The 22,292-nt window shown below is 50.5% G+C and overlaps 7 protein-coding genes across 7 annotated transcripts; 4 read left to right on the top strand and 3 right to left on the bottom strand.

Annotated features, from left to right (window-relative positions):
- The first annotated feature begins 1,983 nt into the window (after positions 1 to 1,983).
- BO94DRAFT_9492 (DNA-directed DNA polymerase eta) lies at positions 1,984 to 4,546 on the top strand. Its single transcript, XM_025617754.1, has one exon. It carries the CDS (start codon positions 2,433 to 2,435, stop codon positions 4,422 to 4,424), a length of 1,992 nt encoding a protein of 663 aa, XP_025473187.1. The 5' UTR covers positions 1,984 to 2,432; the 3' UTR covers positions 4,425 to 4,546.
- On the bottom strand, positions 4,497 to 4,766 carry BO94DRAFT_529811 (uncharacterized protein). The gene has a single exon (XM_025610531.1). The coding sequence runs from the start codon at positions 4,668 to 4,670 to the stop codon at positions 4,506 to 4,508; it is 165 nt and encodes a 54-aa protein (XP_025473186.1). The 5' UTR covers positions 4,671 to 4,766; the 3' UTR covers positions 4,497 to 4,505.
- Positions 4,767 to 5,179: 413 nt separating this feature from the next.
- Positions 5,180 to 7,177, top strand: BO94DRAFT_580272 (uncharacterized protein; the record flags this gene model as incomplete). The annotated part of the gene is made up of 4 exons (XM_025615313.1): positions 5,180 to 6,056; positions 6,114 to 6,186; positions 6,239 to 6,848; positions 6,914 to 7,177. The coding sequence occupies 4 exons, from the start codon at positions 5,180 to 5,182 to the stop codon at positions 7,175 to 7,177; spliced, it is 1,824 nt and encodes a 607-aa protein (XP_025473185.1).
- Positions 7,178 to 13,456: 6,279 nt separating this feature from the next.
- Positions 13,457 to 15,204, top strand: BO94DRAFT_9370 (WSC domain-containing protein). Its single transcript, XM_025617749.1, has 4 exons — positions 13,457 to 13,762; positions 13,810 to 14,087; positions 14,336 to 14,878; positions 14,936 to 15,204. The coding sequence occupies exons 1-4, from the start codon at positions 13,639 to 13,641 to the stop codon at positions 14,951 to 14,953; spliced, it is 963 nt and encodes a 320-aa protein (XP_025473184.1). The 5' UTR covers positions 13,457 to 13,638; the 3' UTR covers positions 14,954 to 15,204.
- Positions 15,205 to 17,229: 2,025 nt separating this feature from the next.
- Positions 17,230 to 19,195, top strand: BO94DRAFT_9337 (heme-dependent oxidative N-demethylase family protein). Its single transcript, XM_025617746.1, has 3 exons — positions 17,230 to 17,952; positions 18,013 to 18,478; positions 18,530 to 19,195. The coding sequence occupies exons 1-3, from the start codon at positions 17,439 to 17,441 to the stop codon at positions 19,008 to 19,010; spliced, it is 1,461 nt and encodes a 486-aa protein (XP_025473183.1). The 5' UTR covers positions 17,230 to 17,438; the 3' UTR covers positions 19,011 to 19,195.
- BO94DRAFT_561889 (PRP38 family protein) lies at positions 19,055 to 20,292 on the bottom strand. The gene is made up of 2 exons (XM_025614249.1): positions 19,536 to 20,292; positions 19,055 to 19,380 (listed from the first exon to the last, which is right to left on the bottom strand). Exons 1-2 carry the CDS (start codon positions 20,215 to 20,217, stop codon positions 19,238 to 19,240), a joined length of 825 nt encoding a protein of 274 aa, XP_025473182.1. The 5' UTR covers positions 20,218 to 20,292; the 3' UTR covers positions 19,055 to 19,237.
- A 456-nt stretch (positions 20,293 to 20,748) lies between these two features.
- On the bottom strand, positions 20,749 to 21,624 carry BO94DRAFT_9425 (uncharacterized protein). Its single transcript, XM_025617750.1, has one exon. The coding sequence runs from the start codon at positions 21,567 to 21,569 to the stop codon at positions 21,078 to 21,080; it is 492 nt and encodes a 163-aa protein (XP_025473181.1). The 5' UTR covers positions 21,570 to 21,624; the 3' UTR covers positions 20,749 to 21,077.
- Between the last annotated feature and the right edge of the window lie 668 nt (positions 21,625 to 22,292).

Here is a 22,292-nt window from a genome sequence, read left to right as displayed (position 1 = left end):
GAGTCTATCGGCACCCTTCAAGTATCTGGTTGGCTATTACATACTTTGTAAACAGGCCCAAGGCTACTCCGTACCTCTCTTCATATTACTCCGTACCTATCTAGTACGGAGTACTGCAGATATGGAGTAGGTAGCCGCCCTATGGAACTACTAACTTGACAGTGCTGACCTTGATGGGGGCTGGCAAACCAAGATGGAAGTACCTACGGAGCACTTACGGAGTCCTCCGTTGCTAGACGCGGCTACTTGAATTGATCATGTGTGTGCGGTACCTGGACTCCTGGAGAGTTGTATCTATCTGTTTGGTGGTACTTTGTGCTCCGGCTCATCTGCAGCTAAAGAACCCATGGATCTGTCGCTGCCGAAACCTCCTCTGGTTACAGCCAGTCAGATTGGGGCGCGGGGTGGGCACTGCAGTTGGGCAGGAATGTGTGGCGGCTTGGGCACTCATCCGCCCGTTGTGTCCCTGCCACTAGTAATTATCCATCTCCACTCGCGGTCCGGCAAGGTTACTCTCCAGAGTCCAGTCTCCTTCAGGATAATAGGATCATCCTCGACCCTCATTCAAGGCAGCCCATGAAAGATTCCAACCCGCCCGGTCCGCTGAATCGGGGTTCACTGATGCTCGGCTTTGTCCATAGTGGGAACGACAGGCGTTATGACTCTTTGACTCTTGAGTCTATCTTTTTGACAGGGATCCATTATGAAAGAAGCGGAGAAAAGAAAAATCATGATGGAGAACATATGGTGGGACTTGGGAGACACAGTAAAATAAATTTGATAAATAAATAATAAAATAAATAAGCGCTTCAGGAAACCTGAGGCGTTAATATACTGTACATATTCCGTATAGGAACCGTAAAAATCCTCCCACAGCTTCGTATCCCCTCCTGGTACAGTAAGGCCAGGAGTACGTCTTCATCCACAGCCTCCATGCAGCAATATGGCAAGAGCACTTGACCATACTCGGCCAGCTGCATGATCGACCATCTCGGTTTCCTTACAGCAACTGGTCGGATGTTCCTTGATTCGCAAACCCCAAAAAACAGCCACCGACTGACCTAACCGGTCTTTGCGGTCTCGAAGCATGTTTTTGTAGCACCACCAGGCTCTTCTGTGCCTCCTTCGGGGTTTAACTTTGCTTCGCGCGGCTGTCACCCTCCTTCAACAAGAGCATCAGGCCAACAGTGTCCGACATGGAGTGTCACACACCTTCTACCCCCTTCCAGAGACCGACAAGGCATTTCCCGCCGGTGCCCGTTCCAATATTTGCATAGCGGTGAGACCATGTACCAGGATTGGGACCCATCCATCGCTCGAATGACATCCGTCCAGGTGTCTCCTTTGCCGCATGGTCTCCATAGTGGCTGCATCAACCCTATCGAGTTCGCAGGTGAAGAAGGGGCCATGAACTGATTAGAATCCATAACAGCAGTGGTGCATATGCCGGTTTCTCGAATCAGATCACATTTTACCACGCCGACGAGCATACATTCATTAGCCTGAAGGCGAGAAGAGCCATGCGAACATTGCATTCTCAGTCTGAGCTTCAAACCGCGGTCTGCGGTCGGGAAGCTTAGGGCCACCAAGTAATCTTGGTGTTAAATCGACACCGACTCGATGATTCCCTTCGTCGGACATCTTCAGAAGGAGGCAAAAATAGCTGCCCGATGCTATGTTTGCGATGAAAATATCATGCAAACGACACTTGGGAGCACAGTGTAGCCACCGAACGTGGGATATGTTTAGAACTCGCGCGCAATGATATCATTCCTTCATCTGATCAGATCGGTAATGCGCCTCATGACCAACACTCGTAGCTAGTAGCAGAAAAACAGGCTCCAATCGGTATTGTATGCACCCTTTGCGTTACCTAAATGATCCTTCATTTCATGGTCAGGAGCGCGCATATATCCGCTCCTTATACGGAGTAGGTATACATCTGCTTCATCAGCTGATGCCCTTTTAGAGTTCGTATATATATAATGAGGTGGGATGATATTCCAGCAAGTTCGGGTCTTGGTGAAAAGCAATATCTAGTGCCATCAGACATGTGCCAATCAAGATGTGCGCTAGCTACTAGATGATGAAGTAGCAAAGTACACCAGGATGTAAAGAAAGCATATTGAAGTGCGAAAGACACGCATCGAACACTTTCAGGTGTCGATTAGATAGACTCGATCTTGATGCACTTGAGGCGTTCATTCATGTTCGACGCCGCCCAAGCAGCGCTAACCCCCTTTGGGCAAGAACCTTCCGAGTCCACAACGTTTCCGACTCAACTTTCAACCCCGGATGACGATTCTCAATTTCTCAGCCCGACTTCTTCACAGAAGCAGGTGTCACATCCGGTATACGACGAAACCACCTCCTAGTTCGCCTTTGCTCGTCATCCTACATTCCGCAATGACTATAGCATTGTCGTTATCGATATGTCACGCTCTTCCCCGGAACCCCTCCTGTCGACCTTTTCGTCCGGCGATTCCTTGAAGTCCGCGTCTCGCTACACCTACCGTCACCTACAGCTTCTCCGTCAAGGTAACACTGCGACACCTCTCCGAGTCATTGCACATGTCGACCTTGATGCTTTCTATGCACAATGTGAAATGGTACGGCTGGAGACGCCCCGTACAGTGCCCCTCGCTGTGCAACAATGGGATTCCCTCATTGCGATCAATTACCCAGCCCGATCCTTCGGAATAACGAGAATGATATCGGCAGGAGAGGCCAAGAAGCTTTGTCCCGAGATTATCTTACAACACGTTGCGACGTTCCGAGAAGGTGAGGGTGGGACATGGGCATACAGAGACGACGCGTTCAAGAGGATAAATACCGACAAAGTGTGTCTGGATCCGTACCGAGCCGAATCGCGCAAGATTTTGAAGGTGATGAAGGAAGAGCTATCGAGATGGCATCAGGAGCTAGCTGGTGATAGACAGGGAACCGGCTCTCTGTCTCCCATACAGCAGGCTGGACTTGAGAAAGCTAGCGTTGACGAAGTCTTCATTGACCTGTCACCTCTTGTGCACGCCGTACTTCTTCAACGATTTCCTGAATTGCGCGCCAATCCACCAGGCGATGATCGGATCACACCATTGCCTATCCCACCCACGACTGCATTGGAATGGAACGCGGAAGATTGCTTGATCGACCTGGATGAGAATGAAACGGAAGTCGACGATCCGGACTGGGATGACATCGCTATGCTCATAGGGTCTGAAATTGTCCGATCGGTCCGAACAGCTGTCTGGGAACAGCTCAGCTACACGTGCTCTGCGGGCGTTGCCAGAAACAAAATGGTGGCAAAGTTAGGGAGTGCATGCAACAAGCCAAATAAGCAAACTATCGTACGGAATCCTGCCGTGCAGAACTTCCTCGGTGGTTATAAGTTTACGAAGATTAGGATGCTGGGGGGTAAGCTTGGAGATCAGGTCACTGCTATGTTTGGAACAGAGCAAGTGAGTGACCTTTTGAAGGTGTCCCTTGAGCAATTTCGCGCCAAGTTGGACGACGATACCGCTACTTGGCTTTATGGGATTATTCGAGGGGAAGACAAAAGTGAAGTCAATTCGAGGACGCAAATCAAGTCGATGCTTTCAGCAAAGTCATTCAGACCGAGCATCAACTCTGTTGATCAGGCTGATAAATGGCTAAGGATCTTTGCGGCTGATATCTATGGCCGCCTTGTTGAGGATGGTGTTCTTGAGCACAAGCGCCGCCCTAAAACAGTTGCCTTGCATCATCGGCAAGGAGCACAGGTTCGCTCCCGCCAGGTTCCCATTCCGGGTTCATCACCGATCGATGAAACGTTACTCTTTGAACTTGGAAAGACGCTGTTCCGACAAGTCATAACAGATGGACGTGCATGGCCCTGTGCAAATCTGTCTTTGAGTGTGGGTGGATTCGAGGACGGCATTTCAAAGAACCGGGCAATAGACGCCTTCCTACTTCGAGGAGAGCAGGCGAAGAATATAGGACAATCTAAGAGGGATTGGACGACCGAAGAGCCACCACGGGATGAGCAACCCAGTGAAAAACGCAGGAAACTCGAGGACAATGTCATCAAGCGGTTCTTCCCCGGGCCTCCCCAGACTAACCTTCAGCGCGATCTGCACCATATCAATGCAGATGACATGGGAGAGAAACTTGAAGATTATTTGGAGCCGGCGATCCAACCAGTGGAGCCGTCACCCGGGCTCTACACCTGCAGTCGCTGCGGAAGTGTGTTCCCAGAACACGAGAAGGGAGAACATGATGACTGGCACTTTGCCAAAGACCTGGCGGATGAAGAACGACAAGTGGCCAGCACTCCGCGGGCCCAAGAAGCTTCACATACTTTGGGGGCATCCAGCCCACGTAAAAAGACCAATCGTAGCAATCGGGGCAGGCCGGGAAAGGGTCAGACTCGCCTTAGTTTTGGATAGACTCTGTATAGCGAGGTTGAATACTTGAAAAATACCAAGCGCAGTCAGACCTGCGTGACCCACGAGGTGACACAGTAACATTCACATATCCAGAACCCAACCATGTTTTGACAGAATTTCTCCGAACCTTGCAAAATTTCCAAATGATTGGACAACCGTGCTGCCACTTTTCAGCCAGACTGGGTCTTCTATAGCTGGGCCAGATATACTCCGCAGTAGCCAAACATATACAACTTTCCGGGCCATGCCGTCACTGAACCACGGTTTCAGGAGATTCCTGATCTTCATATCAAATATACTACATCATTTCCCCGTTGGCAATATCAATCAAGCCATTGAGATGAACCCATCAAGACTGAGAAGAAATCGGCTCGTATCCAGCGAGCCTTGGGGGAGAATTCGGGCAGAGGACCCGGGCTGCAGCATGACATCAGCCGACTCAGCCGCGGGGTCGCTTCCAGCCTGGACTGCCTCTGATGCCAATCTCCCTGCAAATCAATCCTTTCTGTCGTTGACACAAGGCTCCCGTTATTCTCAGAAGACTATTTTACGGTAAAATGTCTTGATGATTTCTTGTTATAGCTGATCTTCTGTCACTTAGCAGGTGGTTCGAACACCCCGCTTCGTTGCTGCTCGTATAGCAGCCGCCCAGGAACTCGCACGACAGCCTCGTGTGAAGATATTCCAACAATCGCGCCTTGTCTCGGGGACCTATACATATTTATCCCTATTACTCCTATTCTTAGCGACACAGCATGCCTCGACGCTCCCGTGCCCGTGAATACGATGAGGAGGATATGTACGAGGCTGAGCGTGATGTGTATCCACGGCGGGGTAGAGACGACCGATTCTTCGAGGAGGATATCAGATACAAGCGTCGAGGACCCGATGCACCCCCTACTGAGAAGCTCGAGCGCTTGCATCTTCAAGCACAACGAGGACCTGAGATTCTTCGTGAATTTCAAGACTATCCCCCAGAATTGGCACCACCGAGCATGAGGCGCGAACCCGAGTTCCTTGACCCACTTCCACGAGAGAGACCGCGCGGCTATGAAAGAAATAGAGATGAAGTTATTAGTCGTCGGGGAAGACCCCGTTCGAGGGAGTTAGATATGGAGGAAGAGGTCGTCTTTCGCGACGAAACAGACAGGAGGTACACTGACAGTGAGTCGGATAAGGATATTGTCGTCGTACCAAAGAAAGACCGATCGGTATATCGACGCAAATACGAGATTCCCAAGGAGCCCAAGCCTCGCAGTAGAAGTCTCTTGGAGGAAAAAATGGTGCGAGAATCAGACTATGAGCAAGACAGCTTATTACTTCCAAAAGACCCGGCGAAGGCAGATCATCGAAGGCACCGAAGTGGCCCATTCTATGAAACGTCTTCACGGTCACGACACAAGCACCGGTCACACCGGCACAGAAGCATCGATGAAGCTGACGACGAACTCGATGAGGAAGTAGATAAAGAGAAGCTTCTCACCCGGGAAGCTAGGAAGAGAAGACCAGCCAGAATTGTTGAAGAAGACATCTTCGAACGTCGAGAAAGATCGTCGTCTCCTGAGGTCGCGATCCCTAGGGTTCCATCGCCGGTCCAGGTGCTGCCGGTGCATGAAAGACATGTCCACGAGAGTGAGTTGCCATTGTCTCTACTGTTATCTATTATTGCATGTACTTACTCATTAGTAGGTCGTCGAAAGGTCTACCCACCCCGAGCTCCCAGCCCCGAGATTGTGTTGACGGAGGCAGAGATTCGCCAACGGTATGTATAATCATGCTATATCCTAACCTATGCACTGCTCACCCTTTACTAGTGAGAGAGGCCGGAAGGGGAGATCGGACAACGAAGAGATTCTCATTGTCAAACGAGAAGACGAGGAAGACTTTCCACCATCTCGACGCCCTTCAGCAGATCCTTACCGACGAGAGAAGCCTGTGCCCATTGACCCTCCCAGGCCAAGGCCACTGGAGCGCGAAAAAGACAAGCTTACTATAATACGCCGCGATGGTAGTCGGGAGTCGCTGGTGGAGGAAGAGTTTGATGAAGAGGAAGTTTACAGGTCTCGCGGTCATGACTTTCCACCAAGGAAAGAAATGAAAGCGACGGAAGAGCTGAAAATAGTCACGACTCCGCCCAGAGACAAGTCCTCAACAAGAACCGAGATAGTGACTCAAGAAATCAAACCATCACGATACACAGATCGTGAGTCCAAGCTGGTAACTAAAGACGTGAAGGAGTCTGACGATATCCCGGATCGACAACCTGGGAGAATAGGGCGACGATATGTAGGCATCAAAGACCGCCGAGAAAGCCTGTGGACGGAAATTACGAAGGACCTGGTGGTGAAGGAAGCGCTGGAGCGGTCTGGCTATGAGTATGAGGAGACGGGGTCTTTCTATTACATATTCTCCTACCTTGAACAGGTGTGTTTCACTCGTCCTCTGTACTACCTACCTGCCGCGTATCCCCTACTGACGACCCTGCATAGGAGGACGTGGATGCACTGATTGAGCTTTCGGAGGACATTCGGCGTGCACGCCGGCGTCGGATCCAAGAGATCCACCGCGAGCGAGCATCGATGCCTCTTGGGCCTCCTCCGCTAATGGCTACAGCGGACAAAACAGGCCCCCTGCTTCTGGATCATCCAGCAGGTCCTCCCCGCTTTGTTCGGGATGAGCGGAGAAAGAAAGAGCGGGATGTAGTCGTCGAGGGCAACCGCTGGCGGCCACCTCCACGCTCGGAGCGGTGGTGAAACCGCGGACTTTTGTTGGGCTTATGCTCTGTTATATTGGTTGCATACCCGAATGTTTACAGATACCCGTGTTGTTGTCATGTTTGATGCATCTGTCCACCCAGCCGATATAACATGGCTATGGAACACAATCTACTACATAGCTATACAGAATGAATGACTATAATCCAGCTCCTTGTTCTAGGTGTACCTACTATTTCTAACAATTGTTGGAATAACCTAACTACAACTCCATATCCCATAAATCAACAACAACAACAACAACAACAACAACAACCGAGCCAACCAACCAAACTGCGCCCCCCTCCCAATCCCATAACAGCCAAGCCACACACTTCCTTCCTCCCACCCCCATTGCAAATTTCCTTCCACAACCACAACCACTACAAAACCAATACCGCACTACGTACCGGGAAAGATGGAATTGAATAGAAGACAAACGAGACGAGGCGAGCAAATACCCAAATCAGCCTCGCTCGCTCGCTCGCTCGCCCCTCCCCGCCCCGTCGTCCATGCAGCTCCCGTGCATACTGTACCTCTCTAAGTACGTACCTACTTACCTAGTTACTAGGTACTTGCTTACGTTTCAGGTTTTTTTTTTGCCCCTCAGGCAGGCCCGTCCCGGTTGGTTCGGGTGGGGGGATATGACTGGTCATATACACACTACTTACATACTAGTAGTTAGTACTCTGTATACCTACTCGTATATACATGTTTATGTTTAGAAGGCGAGTGTGTAGGTCTCTACTATGGAGTGCTATGGGGGATGAGGTGTAGTTGATTCTGTTCGGGGTGTAAATAGAATAGTTTGGTATAGGGTATGGTATGGTAGAGTAGGTGGGTAGATAGGTGGTCAGGTGAGGAAGAGAAGGAGGGATAGATGGAGGGAGGGAGTATTGGGTCTGGCTCATATGACCTGTTGAATGGGACTAGATTGGGTGCCGGGGATCCGTGTGTATGTGTGCTATTTCAGGATGTGAGGATGGAAGTCCGAGGTCCTACCTATCCATTTACTTGCCTACCTCTGGATGATTGTGTACATAATTTGTGAGTGTCTTATTAGTATAAGATTGTGTATATGAATGATCCTGGCGAGGATGTATATGGTTTGAAAAGGGAAGTAAATAAACATTATTATCTATAAATAAACCAATCATTGTTGGGTTATGAAGGTAGAGTAAGTAGTAAACAATAACAATAGTATCCATGCAATTAATGCCAATGGCAACGGTAATGGCAACAAGAATAGCTCATACTATCATATAAACAGTAGTTTTTAGATAGTACCTAAGTGGATTGTGATGATGGGGATGAGGATAATATCAAGTGACAGCTATGCATCCACCTTCCTGCTAGGTAGGTAGGTACCGCAGGATCGCAATTGAGGAATGATTGTGACTGGTCCAGCAGCGGGGCCTGCTATTGTTTACCGTTTACCAAAATTAGGACAGGAGGGAAATTGCCAGGACATGGTGATTGAAAATTACGCCGCTAGAGTAAATTAACTGTCCCACCAGGGGGATGGGATGCACACTGCACTGCTGCTATTTTTGTGTGGGTGGATTGATTTAATTCGATTTATCATGATTAGTATTATTGTGATTAGTGATTACTTGCTTGTGATTCAATGGTTGTGGTTGTTGGTTTTGGGGGTTGTTTTTGTTTGGCTTAGATGGAGAATTGTTGGTTCTTCTGTAGGAGAGAAGCTTGTTCTTCCAATATTATTCCGTAGATAGGAGTAAAAGTGCGAGAGAGAAGTGAACGATGCTTACGAATCGCTAGGAGATCGGCATGTGACTAATCGGCATGCTCATTCCTTGGATTCCACTTTCATTCCCCTTGTCAAGCCACATTATTGCTTTGGCGGGAGACAGGAGACGGAAGACGGAGAGATCACAGCGATGGATGGAGCCCTCCACATGGAGTAGTCCAGATCAAATGCCGATATTATGGATAGTGTCGTGTCCTGGCGGGCGACATCCGGCAATTTTGTTTGTGTGCCTGAGCCTTGCTGGTATGATTGGCAAAGTCTAATCGCGGGTTGAGATGCACCAGCCACACGCGGTTTCCATGGTTCGCCTGCACACTATGGCCCTTGAGAGTTGAGCAATCATGCTGATGGCTGCTATCTATCTATCTATCAGTCCATCCCCCTTGCGGATGGTTTCACAGATAAGGCTAGCGATCGGGCAGTCATTCGGTCGGCAGTGCCGTAGTTCCCGTGAGTGACCCCTTCATATCTCGGTCTTAGCATTCTTTCTTCATTTTGAATTCAGCTGCCATTCAGATTGCCATCTGAGAAAGGGATAGTCGGGGTTCCGATCGACCAAATACTTTATAGCGAGTGACTCAGTGAGGGGAAATTTAGACGAGTCCCGCCAAGCACCCCAAGTGACAGACAGTAGTCCAGCTGCAAACCATATGACCCAAAGTTGGACTCGGTCAACCATCCTCAAGCCCTGATAGCATGATATGATGGCAGCAGCTGAAAGGCGGGGTTTCAGATATTTAAGTTACTGGCGTCATCCTCGCACGCGCTGGCCTGGGCAGATGGGCTTCGCACGTCCCATTGGCCAGGCGATAGCATGCTCGGAGCTTAGCACCTTGACGGCACAGTAGCATCGCGCATCTCCAGGGATGTTGATGCATGCACGCAGTAGTGCTCCCATCGTGGAGGATGCTTTGTGCCGTCCGCAGGCTTCTATACTGCCAGCCTCCGGTGCTAGGGCAACAGTGCGATATAGCCTCGGGAATATGTTCCCAACGAGCAGGGAATTTCACCTCAATCGCCCCGCTGGTCCTGTTCGGGCAAGGTACTATTAGCTTCATGGTTGGTTTCCAGGTTTGCATACTTGGCGATGAGGCTTGCTGACAGGGATGATGAAAGTTCACAAAAGTAGGACAGATGAGGTCCTTCATCACCGGGGGCCGAACACACGAAAATGTCGCAATAGGGGCCGGTGATGATCGGAAAGCTTATATGCTTTGATAACGAGAGGGATGGCCGATCCCATTTCTCCCTTTCTGGTCGATGGGGGAAGCGACAAGATATATTCAAGAGATTTTTGCGAGCGATGCGACTGCGCAAGATCCTGGCGATGACGCCGCAGGTTGCACCGCAGCTAATCCCCCGTGCCACTTGTCGGAGGAGACTGAATATTCTTTGATTGTCCACTGGTACACCTTACCGAAAAGTATACCTTGCTGCCTAGATCCATTGGCCCCATGCCACCAACATCGTTCCTAGTATCTACCCATCTACCCATCTACTCCGTACTACCAGGCTCTCAGCAATCAGTATCACCCCACCGCACTTCATATGTAATCATGATGTCGGAGCACGGCAGCAACCCCCAAGCACCATGGTTTGGCGATAGTGCAAAGCTTGTATTGGACGCGGTGCCTGAGCCCTGACACGAGGGTTGGCAACCGTGGACGGGCGCTGGCGATGAGACCGCATGATTTGTCACTGCCTACTTTCCACCGACGGCCGTGGATCCCTGGAGTGGACATCCTTGGGAAAGCAGACGGGATAGGCCGGCTGAAACCGTCGGTCCACTGTTATCTCCTTTCAGTTTCTGTTCGCCAGAGTTGAGGGACTGGAAAGTGGGAAAGTTGCGAGCAACACTCTGTCCAGCACTCCAGCATCCTTACCTACGGTTTGGCACCGATCCAGCCACGGCCAGACCAAAAGCCAAGCCTGAGCAGCACCGGGATAATTTACATCATACGCGGGAATCGAGAGTGCGCACCACCGATCCCTTCTAGACCACTCCTGCTTGCCGGGCTGCAACTCCACTGCTGCGGATTCTAAGACCAGGAGTTGTCCTGTGCGGTGGCGAGTGCCGTATGATCGTTACCTTACCTCGCGTCGTGGTTGAGTACCAGTAGTCCTGCCTAGACTGGGTTAGTTGGTCTGGTACTAGTGGCCTCGGAGGAGTCTTACTCCTATTATGTATGTATCTTATGTATCTCCGACTGGTATATGATGGTACTCCCCACCTAGTAATTCTTCTGGTTAACAGGCAGCAGTCTCAAGAAAAAAAAAATTTCATCCCGTAAGAGTAGATATCTACCTACTGGAACTTATAATATCTCAAGTACCCGACAAGTTCCCAAAGGTTCTATCCGGTCGGATGCTTTCTGTGACGGACTACGTATCAAGTACGACGACAGGGACATTGGCCACGCAGTGCTGACCCAGCCACAACCAATCACCGGGTCAGGATCTGCATCCGTGGCCCTGTCTCAAACGCTGAATACCTGGCTCGGCTACAAAGTGGCTGAACCGGTAGATCCCTTTTCCTTGGGTAATATCCAGCAGCATCCAGCATCTCCAGCATCGATGCCCACTTGGGGCTCCATACGGTCGGGGCGTCCCAAGGTTAGCCAGTCCAGCCAGTCCATCCAGTCCAAGTGTCCAACAGCCCAGCAGTCCGTCGTGCATCCTCCGAAGTGCCCGTCCGCCGTGTCAGACAGAGTGACGCAGGCAATAAATAGGCAGCTAATCCACACCGGGTTGGTTTCGTACCGACCCGATTCACCAGAGAGGCAAGGAAAAGTGAAAAAAAAGGCAGAAATCGCTGGGAGGGGAGGATCGCGGCCCCATGCGAAGGATGGATGTTTCAGGACCGGGATCTCGTTTGTCATGAGCTTAGAAGGTTACATGCCAGTGACCACAAAGATAGAGTTTGTCGCTTTTAATTGTTCCTTTGACCAGGTTACTTTGAATGTGCCCAGTGCCTCTGGATTCTATCATTCTTTTGTTTGTTTGTTGTTCTCTCGCTCGCTTTTTCTCTCTTCCCCCTGATCACAGTGGATTTCTACACTGCAAATATTTTCTCTTCCTTTTAACGTGGTGGCGCCATACTGTAAGCATACTGTAGGACTCCTAGCAGATCGGAATTTGTATTTTGTCCACGTACGAGCGTAGACCGATTCTTACCAAATACGTGACCTCCGGGACAGGAGCGTCAGCTTGCCCACTTGGGGATTACATTGACTGGGGGCGGGAGGGTACTATGAGCTGCCGCGACCGGGCATCTCCTGCGAGAGGACGAACGGAGACCCAGGCTCCGTTTCTATGTCGTGTGTGAGTTCCTCACGTTGGCGGCTGCTCTGGTGTTGGTGCTGGAAAGCCCTCAGAACAGGCATGTCTTCAGCCCCTCCAAACTTCCAGTAGTAGTGAGTAGCCAGGTACCATACTCCTCCATACATCCATACCATCTGCAGGTAACAGGTAAAAGCGACGGGATTAATACTCCGTACGGCGACGCGTATGGACCCGACGGTTGGTCAGCCCGCTAGGCCCGAAACGGGCAGGGGCCCACTGCAAAGCGGGTAAGCCGGATTTTTATTTTTATTCTTTTTTCTCTTGTTTTCTTTTTCCCCATACTTCATACATAATTAGTACGGTACCTTCCTTTCCATTTCGCCATGATAGACTCCTCTTCCTCTTGCTCTTACTCTTGCTCTGCTGCTCGCACCGACAGAGTACGTACTTCGACTAGTATACTTACCTGACTCGATAATTTAAAAATTTCCAGCTCCCGGTTTCTAGAACGGTGACTGGCCGCACTGGTGGAACATCGGGATTGGGCCAGCCTGGTTCCGTTTTGGTACTTACTTACTTTACTCACGCTTACTTACCACTACGACGGCTCCCACTCGCAGGCTTCCCGTTGTCGTCGTCGTAGTCGAACTCTCCTCATCCATTCCATCCTGAGGTGACCCGACTGACTGTCTTTCTCCAACCTCAATCCTCTCTTTCCTCCCATCTATCTACCTCTTTTCCTCATCTTTCGTTCACCCGCGCCTGCAAACTCCAACACCACCCCTCGTTCTCGCCATTCGCTTGCCTCCCCTGATCGGAGGGGACGATGCCGATTACCTTCTGAACCTACCGGCGCCGTGTTGATCCCGTCCCTCCTCCAATGTCTGGTTCGGCTTTCCCTCGCAGTTGAAAACGCCCCTTTATTGAACCGGTTCTTTTTTTTTTTTTCGGTCCCCAATTCGACAGCAAATCTGTCCATCTAATCTTCTCTCTGGTATGTACCGATTTGGAGTCGAGTTGCGATGTTATCGTTGGGGGTCCGTGGCTGATCGGCATCAGCTACCTTCGGTCTGAGTTCATCTGCGGGACGTCTACCCGAAGTTCAGTCGTTATAGTACTACTCACCTTTCCTGGGCACGGGCCTGACGGATGATTCATTCGACTTGGAGGTTATAGCAGCTCTCTCGAGGCTTCCATACTTTGATACTGTCGACAAGGCTTTTATTGTCTGTCGGTGGGGGTTCGACCATATTCGAAGACAGCTCTTATCAAGTGGGAGCGTGACACATCGTCGTAATCGGCATCCAGCAACTTTCGATCCGCTTTCACTTGGGCACGATCTTGCCCACCAATCGACTGAGTTTGAAACGCCTGGAGCTAGTTCGACGAGTGCAGCGGATTCGTCGTTATGCGGGCCGACTTTCTTCTTCCACCGTTGCTGGGTGTAATTGCCTTGCTTTCTTGGCCTGTCTCGGTCGCATCCTCTCTTTCCTATTGCTCTTCGACAAACACGGGGTCTTCTCAAGCCGCTAGTATGTGATATCGGTGTGTTTAAAGTGCTGTTATTGACTCCATGCAGATGAGAGTACCTACCAATCCAACGGTCTGTGCGAAGACCATTGTAGCGACTATGCATTCGGAATCCTGCAAGGATACGACTGCTGGTGCTCGAACATTGTTCCCAATTCAGCGACCAATGTGAACACTACGGAATGCAGTCAGGACTGCCCCGGCTATCCCGATGATCGCTGTGGGAGTACCTCAAAGGGCCTTTACGGCTATGTCGAAATCGTCGGTCATCAGCCGTCAGGAACAGCGACCGTATCATCGACATCAACATCAACATCTTCAACCTCTGTCAGTGCCCTTTCCTACCAGTCATTTTTCTTCGGTTCGTGATTAGCGCACAGTCGATATCTCGAGTTGCCCCGCATGATGGCTAGACGATGTTCCTCGCATGGACAGTTTTCTTGCACGGCGCGTGGGATTGTTGGCGGTGCTGCTATCATGGGTTGCGTCATGGCTGCTTCAACTTCAGAAGTGTGCATAGACCTGTCCAGCCCCAGTATATGTATTTGTACGCTACCAGATCTGACTATTTTTAGACATCCTCCTCGACATCCGAAACTACGACTGCTGCGACGACGACGACCGGACCAACAGTTGCGGTCACAACGGACTCCGGAGTGGTGAAGACGGTCACAGTTCCCGGCGGCTCCACCAAGGCCACTTCCACGTCTGCGGCCGACAATGTTTCATCCGAAAAGAGCACAGGTGGTAGCTCGGGTATGAGTTCGGGAACAATCGCTGGTGTTGTGGTAGGCTCCGTTGGTGGCGCCCTCGCCATCCTGGCTCTGATATTCGTGTTGTTCTTCGCGAAACGCAAATCGCGCTCGAACAGCCCAGATCCAAGTGTACAGTCCATCCTGCTGGATGGAAGACAAAGCAAAGGCTCACAGATGAGTTTTATGAAGGGCATGTTTTCCGACAACCATAGTCATACCTTGTCTGCTGGATCCGCCGCCAGCCGGATGCCGACGTTTACGGACAACCGCATGAAAACCGATACCGTCCTCTATCAAAATGGCCGCCGAGACAGCGATGTATCGCTTCAAGACAACGAGGATTATTCTCGGCCTGTCTTGCGGGTCAGTCCTCTGTTCCCTGTGTAAATGGTTGTGGTTCGATGCTAACACGTGACGTAGCTCACAAACCCCGATTAAGGGGCAAAAACCAATCTCTTCGCATTTTGCATTTGCATCTCCTCGCATTTTGCATTTGCATCTCCTCGCATTTTGCATTTGCATCTCCTATGTCTTCTCGATTTGCGTGTTTCGGCGAAAACAGCGGTGTTATGATACCCATTTGTCACATAATCCTTGACTTCATTTTCATTCGACTACAGGAGAGACGATGGCCTCGACAGCCCCACCCCGCCCACCCCCACCGCCGGTGTCTCGACCCTGGCAATGTCTACGCGTCATGCATGCTCACGACGGTGCATTGGGCTTGGGGCGGGGGAGGCTAAAAGCGTTGAACAACTGCCATTCGCCCTTCGGCGGTGGAAAAATACTGCCGCTCGGCGGCTATAACCAACTTCCCAATCACACCACGTCATCGGCTTGGGCGTGGCTTTTCTTCGATTCCATCGACTTGTCCTGATTGTCGACCTTCGTGTATATCGAAGCACAGGGACCTGTGCTACAAGCTGAAGTACATACTCTAATGGATTACCAGAATCCTTCCCCTCGCTCTTGTTTTCTATTCCATTGTCTTCTCATCTGGCCCCTGTTTTTCTTCCTTGTCTGTGTTTCTATAAGTGCCAGGTTCCATGAGCGTCATTTGAAATTGCATGAATGCATTGAAAGATTGGTCGGTGGTATGCTGCTATCGCTGGGTTCAGCATGTAATCTTATAATGATGGAGCGACTTGTTCTGATAGTTAGATGCATCGGCTGTGCTGCGATGGGCTTAATACCGGAGAATACTAGGCATCGATCTGCTTCCACCATCTATGTCCATTCCTGGTCCATCTGCTTAGCGTACCGAACCCACCCGATCGAGCAGCGTAACCTGTTCTTCTAGGATCGACCGGCCTGGCCCAAATGGCACCTAATCTACGCATGGATAGCCGCTCCCGCGTGTCCCCAGAGGCATCATAGTTTGCCACTCCACGACCCAACCCAACCCCAACCCACTGTGGAATGTATGGACCTGCGCCTGGAACAATGCCATCCGGGTACCTGCATTGTCATGTTGGTTGCCTTGCCACCCACTGTTTTAGGTTTATGGACCGGCCACTTGACCCCGTCATACTGTGTAGACTGTAGTATCGTGTGGTGGGCTGGTGTGTTTCTTAGGTTGGAAGGTGCTGTACTGTGTATTGTAGCTAGTGACGTGTGTAGGTGGGTTCTGTCTTGTGAGAGTTCGGTCGTAATTTAAAGATAGAAGGTAAGTAGGTATTGATGTTTCTTTCGTCAAAGGTGTGTCCGATGGAGGGATGTAGGTATCTGGTACTCTGTAGAGTTAGCTTGTCGTAATACTGTGATTGTATTCTTATTAACTTAGAGGCATGGTTGGTTTTCGTATAATGAGTAGTACGTGCTCTGATTTGACAATTGCTGAAAGTTTGATTGCTCATCATGTCTGAAGGTATGCTTCCTGATGGGAAGGGAAGTATAGCGGCTAAGCTGTGAGAGGTATAGGTATGGCTCTTGCTGAACAACAACCCGCGGCTGAGCCAATGTGCAAGACATACACTGTTTTCAAGTAAGTCAAGTAATCCCTCTCCATTTCAAATAATAATATGGACGATGGAGTAGTATTCAAAAAGCGGTCAATCCACCAGGCGAAAGCGCGGCACATGACCGCGCGGGATAGTTTTGCCCTTCCGGGAAAAGCAGTTGCACGCCGGTTCTTTTCCGCTTCAGTCGCGTCGGTCCAGGATCTCGCGTGTCCTCGCCATGATTGTTTTGCCTGCCGTGGGCCTATCTCTTTCCTGCCGTGAGCTCCTCCCACCCCCTCACTTGTTGCAGGACTCTCCGCATCTCGTGCGTGCTTGTATAACTGACGAGTGCAACAGCCTGGTCGGTGGTAGTACAATGAATAACCTGGTTCCTTGTTACATTGCAGCGGATGTACTCGTCCTGTTAGGCTGGAGGGGGATTCCTCTTTGTGTTCGAACGTCATCGACTCAAGTATGGTCCGGGGGGGGCAAGGCGATTAAGATGGTGGGACATGGCACTGCTATAGGCAGGGTCTTTAACCCAGCCTATCGCCCAGTGGCATGAGCGAATCAATCCCCCTTCAGCATAAGGTTGCGCCGATCGCCATGACCGTGAGCCGGTAATCGCATCCATTGACGGCCGTCCACGAAAAGACCGGTTATCAACAGTCAGATTGGCCTTATCTATTATCTGCATCGCCGCACCAAACAGAGTAAAAGCTGTCGAGGTATGCCACCTCTCCGAAGCATGACATCCGCCCTAGCAGCTCGGATTTCCCGAATTCCATGGCAGACTGAGCTGCCCAGGATGGCCTGTCGCTATCCGAAGTGATGGCCTGCGCGCTCGAGATCTATTAATGTAACGCCCTCTCCCTGTCAGGTCCGATATATTTGCCCCGGTTTTTCCTTTGTTGCTTCATCGGGTCCACACCGGTCGCGTTTGTTCTTGTTGTTTTTTCAATGTGGTACAACAAGTGATCAATATGGATGTTTTGATTCATCAGGGTAACCTGTGGCTGGTCGGCCTTGCCATGGTCGCACTCGGCGGATTCTACTTCGTCACGGGGAAATTGCAAGGTAGCGCCATTTTGAGCCGGGTTTGCAGCCACTGGGGGTCAAAAGGCGGGTGGCAGTCATGGACTGCTGAAAAGAAGTCCTCCCCTGGTCCTTCTTCGCCAGCAACTTATGTCGATATCCTCCCGCCACAACGCCGCCATGTTCTTGCCTCGTTTAAGATCGGGGTTCCGTATGAAGAGGTTGACGAGAAAGACGTGGTGGAGTACGCCCTGCCCATGACATCGAACTACCAGACATGCACGGACAAGAGATACACCCCGACAGGGTTCTCGGCGGCAGAAGTCAGAGCATTGGGTGATTTTCCCGACTATGCAGAGCTTAGCGGCGTGCCCTTGCCTGAGCCGTATCACGAGTTTGACATTGGCAAGGCGCTGGCCCGTCCCTATCGCCCCTTCAGATGGTCCTACCATCAAACAATGTGTACGTTTCTCTTCCTGTAACCGATCGCCCCGAGCGAAAATTGACATCGCAACTCGATAGCTCTTACAAAGTTGGAAACCGATTGGTGGATTGAACTCGAAAATACTTACCGAGAGAGAATTGCACAGCGCAAAGAGCTGTATGCAAAGCATGGCAGCTCAGTGCTAGGGTATCTTCCTGGCTCGGAGCTGGCTTGCAAGGAGCTCATGGAAATGGTGCTGCAGTTCATCTGTGCTCGGTATCCGCAGTACTTTGTCATCGAGGACAATCGCATCCTCCACAACAAGATCTTGGGCACCAAGCAGGATCTTAAGTCAAAGCACCCTCTCGACATACTTATTGATAATGTGCCGGAAGACTTTGGAATTATGTTGCGCGACGAGAAGACAGGCTTCTACTTCCTTCGCGCAGGTGTCATCTGTTCGTCTCTGGGGTGGAATGTCGGGACCAAAATTGGCCTCCAGCTGCATGAAATTCACGAGACCATCCCCGACTACAAAGAGAAGATGCAGTTCTCCATGGATCGGTAGGTTCCTTTCACACCAAATTTGGACCGATAACTGATTGAGATGTTTAGCTTCTTCACCAAGATGCCGGTCGACAAGCCCATCCAGAGAGGATCCTGGGGCCTGGAGGTAGGCCAGCCTCTATACATGCCCAAAGGGGATCCTCACGAGACACTTCGCCTGTCTCAGGACCCTAACCTACAACTGGAGGACTGCAACCTTCGAGTCGACTGGCAGACGCTCCGCCGTCTTCCCCTTTCTGCGGCCGTTGTCTTCAACTTCAAGGCCCTCTTCACGCCGGTGACGGAGTTCCGGGACGAACCGGGGGTGCCTGCGTTGACGGCTAAGGTTCTGAAGGAGGGCAAAAAGAATCTCATGGACTACAAGGGCACGTGGCACGTGGAACATGTTGTCATCCCGAATCTCGAGAAGTGGGCCGCGGAGCAGGAGGAAAGCGGACTCGTTCCGAAGGACTGGCAGGTGGCTACGTTGGATGACAGCCCATGGTTCAAGGGCTGGCAGGAGAAATGGCATCGCCAGCAGGGATTCTAATCCCTTTTTATAGATTGCCCGACGGGCATGGACTTGCATATATTGGAGGCTGTATGAATCCTTCTTCTATGCCATTTGCTATGCATGGCGTTGTGATATTTCAAGTATCTCCAATCTTATCCAAAGCGCAATATCCTCGTTATAGCGTGAGAACCGCAAATATATGGCGCGCACATCTCGTTGATGCGTGGTATGTCCCGTCTGTCTTGTACCGTGTCCACCGGGCATTAGACGGCGGTAGTCTGCCCAGGATAGTTCGGAGAGCCCCATATCAGCGAGGCGTCCGCGCGGCTCAAACAGCGCAGTCCGTAGACCGGCACGGCATGATCGTCACCGCAGCAGCAGCAGGGATCCATCATCCCTGCTGTACCTATTGGTCATGGTCCTGCAATTGGCCCAACCAAACCCGACCAGACCAGCAGTATGCTTCTTCAAAAGTAACACACGAGACCGCAACCTCAATCATCCCCCTGCCTCTCCCCCTCCTCACTTCCCTCCCCTTCCCCTCCTCCTCCTCCCGATCACTCCTCTCCATCTCCTCCAACTCCTCCTGCAACGGACTAACCCTCACCTCCAACAAATCCAAATCCTCCAACTGCTGCCTCCCGGGCAACTTCCACAAACTCGTTCCACACACTCTCTCCTTGGTCAACAACTCATCCACAAACTGATCCATATACGTCAACGTAAACGAATCACGAACGCGTCTTTTCAACTTCCGATAATCCAACAACAGCGGTTCCAACGTCTTATACACCTCCACCGGCTCGAACGTCAACCGCACATAGAACGCCGCCAACGCACGCAGATACTTAAACGACCCGGTGGACTTCACAACCCCATCATCAATATCGCCCCCATCCCCTTCTTCCCTATCCTGCTCCTCATCCGCGTCCGTGAAATTCAAATACTCGAGCACAATATCCCTCGACGGATTAAGTTGGAGTAATTTGAAGGCGAGACATAAAAATGGGGACGGCTTTTCGGCTACTCCGTACACACCTCCGATGCAGGTGAGTTCCACGGCCCGGTCGCAGAGCGTCGCGGCGTTGAGTCCGAAACATTGCTCTTTCCAGTAGTAGGAGTCTGTGATGCGGTCGCGAACGGCTTTTTCGAATAGAGTCGCGGGGTTCACGCCTCGGACGAGAGGGCCCGTGTAGCCTCGGTTGTCGAGGAAGGTGCTGGCGTCGGCGCGGTGGGTTGTCATTTTTTTGAGTCTTTCGGGTTGATTTTTGGGGGGTGGGGAGAGATTGGGGGTGAAGTGGATGGGATGGGTTGGAGAAGGATGGAGATGGAGCGAGCTGGAGCTGTATGGCGTGGATTGTTTTTCTGCCGGGGTTGGGGGCGGTGAGTGGATACAGGTAGTGTCGGGCGGTGTGGGGGTATACTGCATCATCATGTCTCTCATGACACTCCTATAAGTGAAAATAGCTGTGCTTATAGTTTCGATTTGAATTCTCTACCACCTCTTAGGGATGAATCATAGCAAGGATGTGAAGAAGCAAGCCAACAGGATCAATTCATTCTAATTTAAGCAAAGGAATGGGGAAACCCAGGGGTTCAAACCTGGCATAGTTGCTTGCGTATATGGCTAAGAAACATGCCTGCTTATTATTTTATAATGTCAATTATCATTTCTAATTCGCTCTGCTATTTGTTAGAGCATTCTTCGCTCTAAGTGACTAGATGCAACGAAGCTTCGTTGTACGCTGTCGTGGCCGATAGTTATTGCTTCAAATTTGTTATACTGAAGCCCGACGGTAGGGTCTGTATAACTGTGTGACCTCCCTTTGAGTTATTGATTTTTAACTTGATAGCAGTATAGACAGAGGGCTTTATATCGAGACCAGGGAGAGAAAGAAGCCTAGATGGTTATCCACGGGATGATGTATTCCATCAGACAAGGAGGGATGGCCTCCTCACAAGGATCCGATGCAATGGACATTTCAACTGGGTCATGACCTGCGGGAAGGCCCCAGAGTCATTGACAAGGATTATCAATAGTTTCTTGTATATCAAGTCGAAGTCCAAAGGATCCCTAAGCAAGCAATAAACTAGACAAAGACTTCACTCAAACAGACCGCGTGGAGAGCGGTATTGGACAATCCCATGATGATCCTCAAATAACGGTAACGGCTCGTACCCACGACCCCTGTGCATATCCGCCAACCTCTCCGCCAGTCTCGTATCTTCCGGTTGGAACCGGAAAATTCTTGGTCGTCGAGACAGACGGAGGACATATACAGGGATGGGAGTCAAATCCGTATGAGCGGTTTTGTAGTCGTAGTGGGTATTGTTGAGGTCTAGGACAAAGTAAGAATGTCGTTCGTAGATGGCGGCGGCGAGAAAGCGGGTTTGAGTATCTGGATGGGAATGATGCACTGATTTTGTGACGTTCCTGACGATTGCAGTTATGGAGCTTAAGTAGTCCTCTGAGTCTAGGGCGTTGGTTGGGGTGTCGCCAACGATTCGGAGGGGTGTTGAGTCAGTGGCATGAAGGAAGTTGTTCATGATATTGGGGATTTGGTTTAGAGCCTGCTCGTAAGTTTGGAAGGGCATGTTGTTTTTAGGTGGTAAGTGATGTCAAGCATGACCAAGGAAGCGTTGGATAGAGCAATTATATAGAATGGTCTGTATCTTGCGATGTCTATCTTAATATAGCTGGCTAAATACCGGTTCGAGGAATGCAGGGGCTCTCTGGTTTAGGCAGTGAACCCGTATTCGAATAGCTTGTTGCCTTGAGATGGCTTGCTGCCTGAATCATGGAGCTCGCGGCACATACTGGATCAAGACAATGATAATTCGGATGATAGTGCTGGAAAGGGGTACTAAAGTGCCTAGAGCAACTAAATGATAAGCAACTAGATTTCCAACATGTCCAGTACTGGCCTCATTACTGATTGATCTATTCAACGATGATATTCGTGGGATGACATCGCTCATCCAAATTATCCTATGCGTAGCCTGTTCAATCAATACAGAAAACTTTCTCATCACCTGCAGGTTCGAAGACTCCGCGAGTACCAGTGAATAATATCACTCCAAATGCTGAAGAATATATGTGACCATCTGGCATCACCGCAACAAAGGCGTCACCGAGGATGTTGCTCGCATCGAATCGAAGTCAAGGACAGAGGGAAGAGCCAATGATGATTTCAATTGCCTGAAATAGCAGAGGACTGTACGTGATAGCGAGGTCTTTGCAGGGTAGCAGACGCGATCAAGCTAGACTCCATCGACGAGCTACTCATAGCTATGGACGTGAGTTCGTGAATAAGATAT

This window comes from Aspergillus sclerotioniger (assembly GCF_003184525.1).
Source record: "Aspergillus sclerotioniger CBS 115572 chromosome Unknown BO94scaffold_1, whole genome shotgun sequence".
NCBI lineage: Eukaryota > Fungi > Ascomycota > Eurotiomycetes > Eurotiales > Aspergillaceae > Aspergillus > Aspergillus sclerotioniger.
Note: the sequence above shows the minus strand (reverse complement) of the source record. Positions and strands in the feature narration are given on the sequence as shown.

Excerpts from the sequence above, each read along its gene's own strand:
- BO94DRAFT_561889 (XM_025614249.1), bottom strand. The coding sequence starts at position 20,217 with ATGACAACCCACCGCGCCGACGCCAGCACCTTCCTCGACAACCGAGGC. Across the intron at positions 19,381-19,535 it reads GTTGGAGGAGATGGAGAGGA|GTACAGCAGGGATGATGGAT; the intron begins GTGATCGGGAGG and ends CATGACCAATAG.
- BO94DRAFT_9370 (XM_025617749.1), top strand. The coding sequence starts at position 13,639 with ATGCGGGCCGACTTTCTTCTTCCACCGTTGCTGGGTGTAATTGCCTTG. Across the intron at positions 13,763-13,809 it reads GGGGTCTTCTCAAGCCGCTA|ATGAGAGTACCTACCAATCC; the intron begins GTATGTGATATC and ends GACTCCATGCAG. Across the intron at positions 14,088-14,335 it reads CATCAACATCTTCAACCTCT|ACATCCTCCTCGACATCCGA; the intron begins GTCAGTGCCCTT and ends GACTATTTTTAG.
- BO94DRAFT_529811 (XM_025610531.1), bottom strand. The coding sequence starts at position 4,670 with ATGGCCCGGAAAGTTGTATATGTTTGGCTACTGCGGAGTATATCTGGC.
- BO94DRAFT_9337 (XM_025617746.1), top strand. The coding sequence starts at position 17,439 with ATGGATGTTTTGATTCATCAGGGTAACCTGTGGCTGGTCGGCCTTGCC. Across the intron at positions 17,953-18,012 it reads GTCCTACCATCAAACAATGT|CTCTTACAAAGTTGGAAACC; the intron begins GTACGTTTCTCT and ends GCAACTCGATAG. Across the intron at positions 18,479-18,529 it reads ATGCAGTTCTCCATGGATCG|CTTCTTCACCAAGATGCCGG; the intron begins GTAGGTTCCTTT and ends TGAGATGTTTAG.
- BO94DRAFT_9425 (XM_025617750.1), bottom strand. The coding sequence starts at position 21,569 with ATGCCCTTCCAAACTTACGAGCAGGCTCTAAACCAAATCCCCAATATC.
- BO94DRAFT_9492 (XM_025617754.1), top strand. The coding sequence starts at position 2,433 with ATGTCACGCTCTTCCCCGGAACCCCTCCTGTCGACCTTTTCGTCCGGC.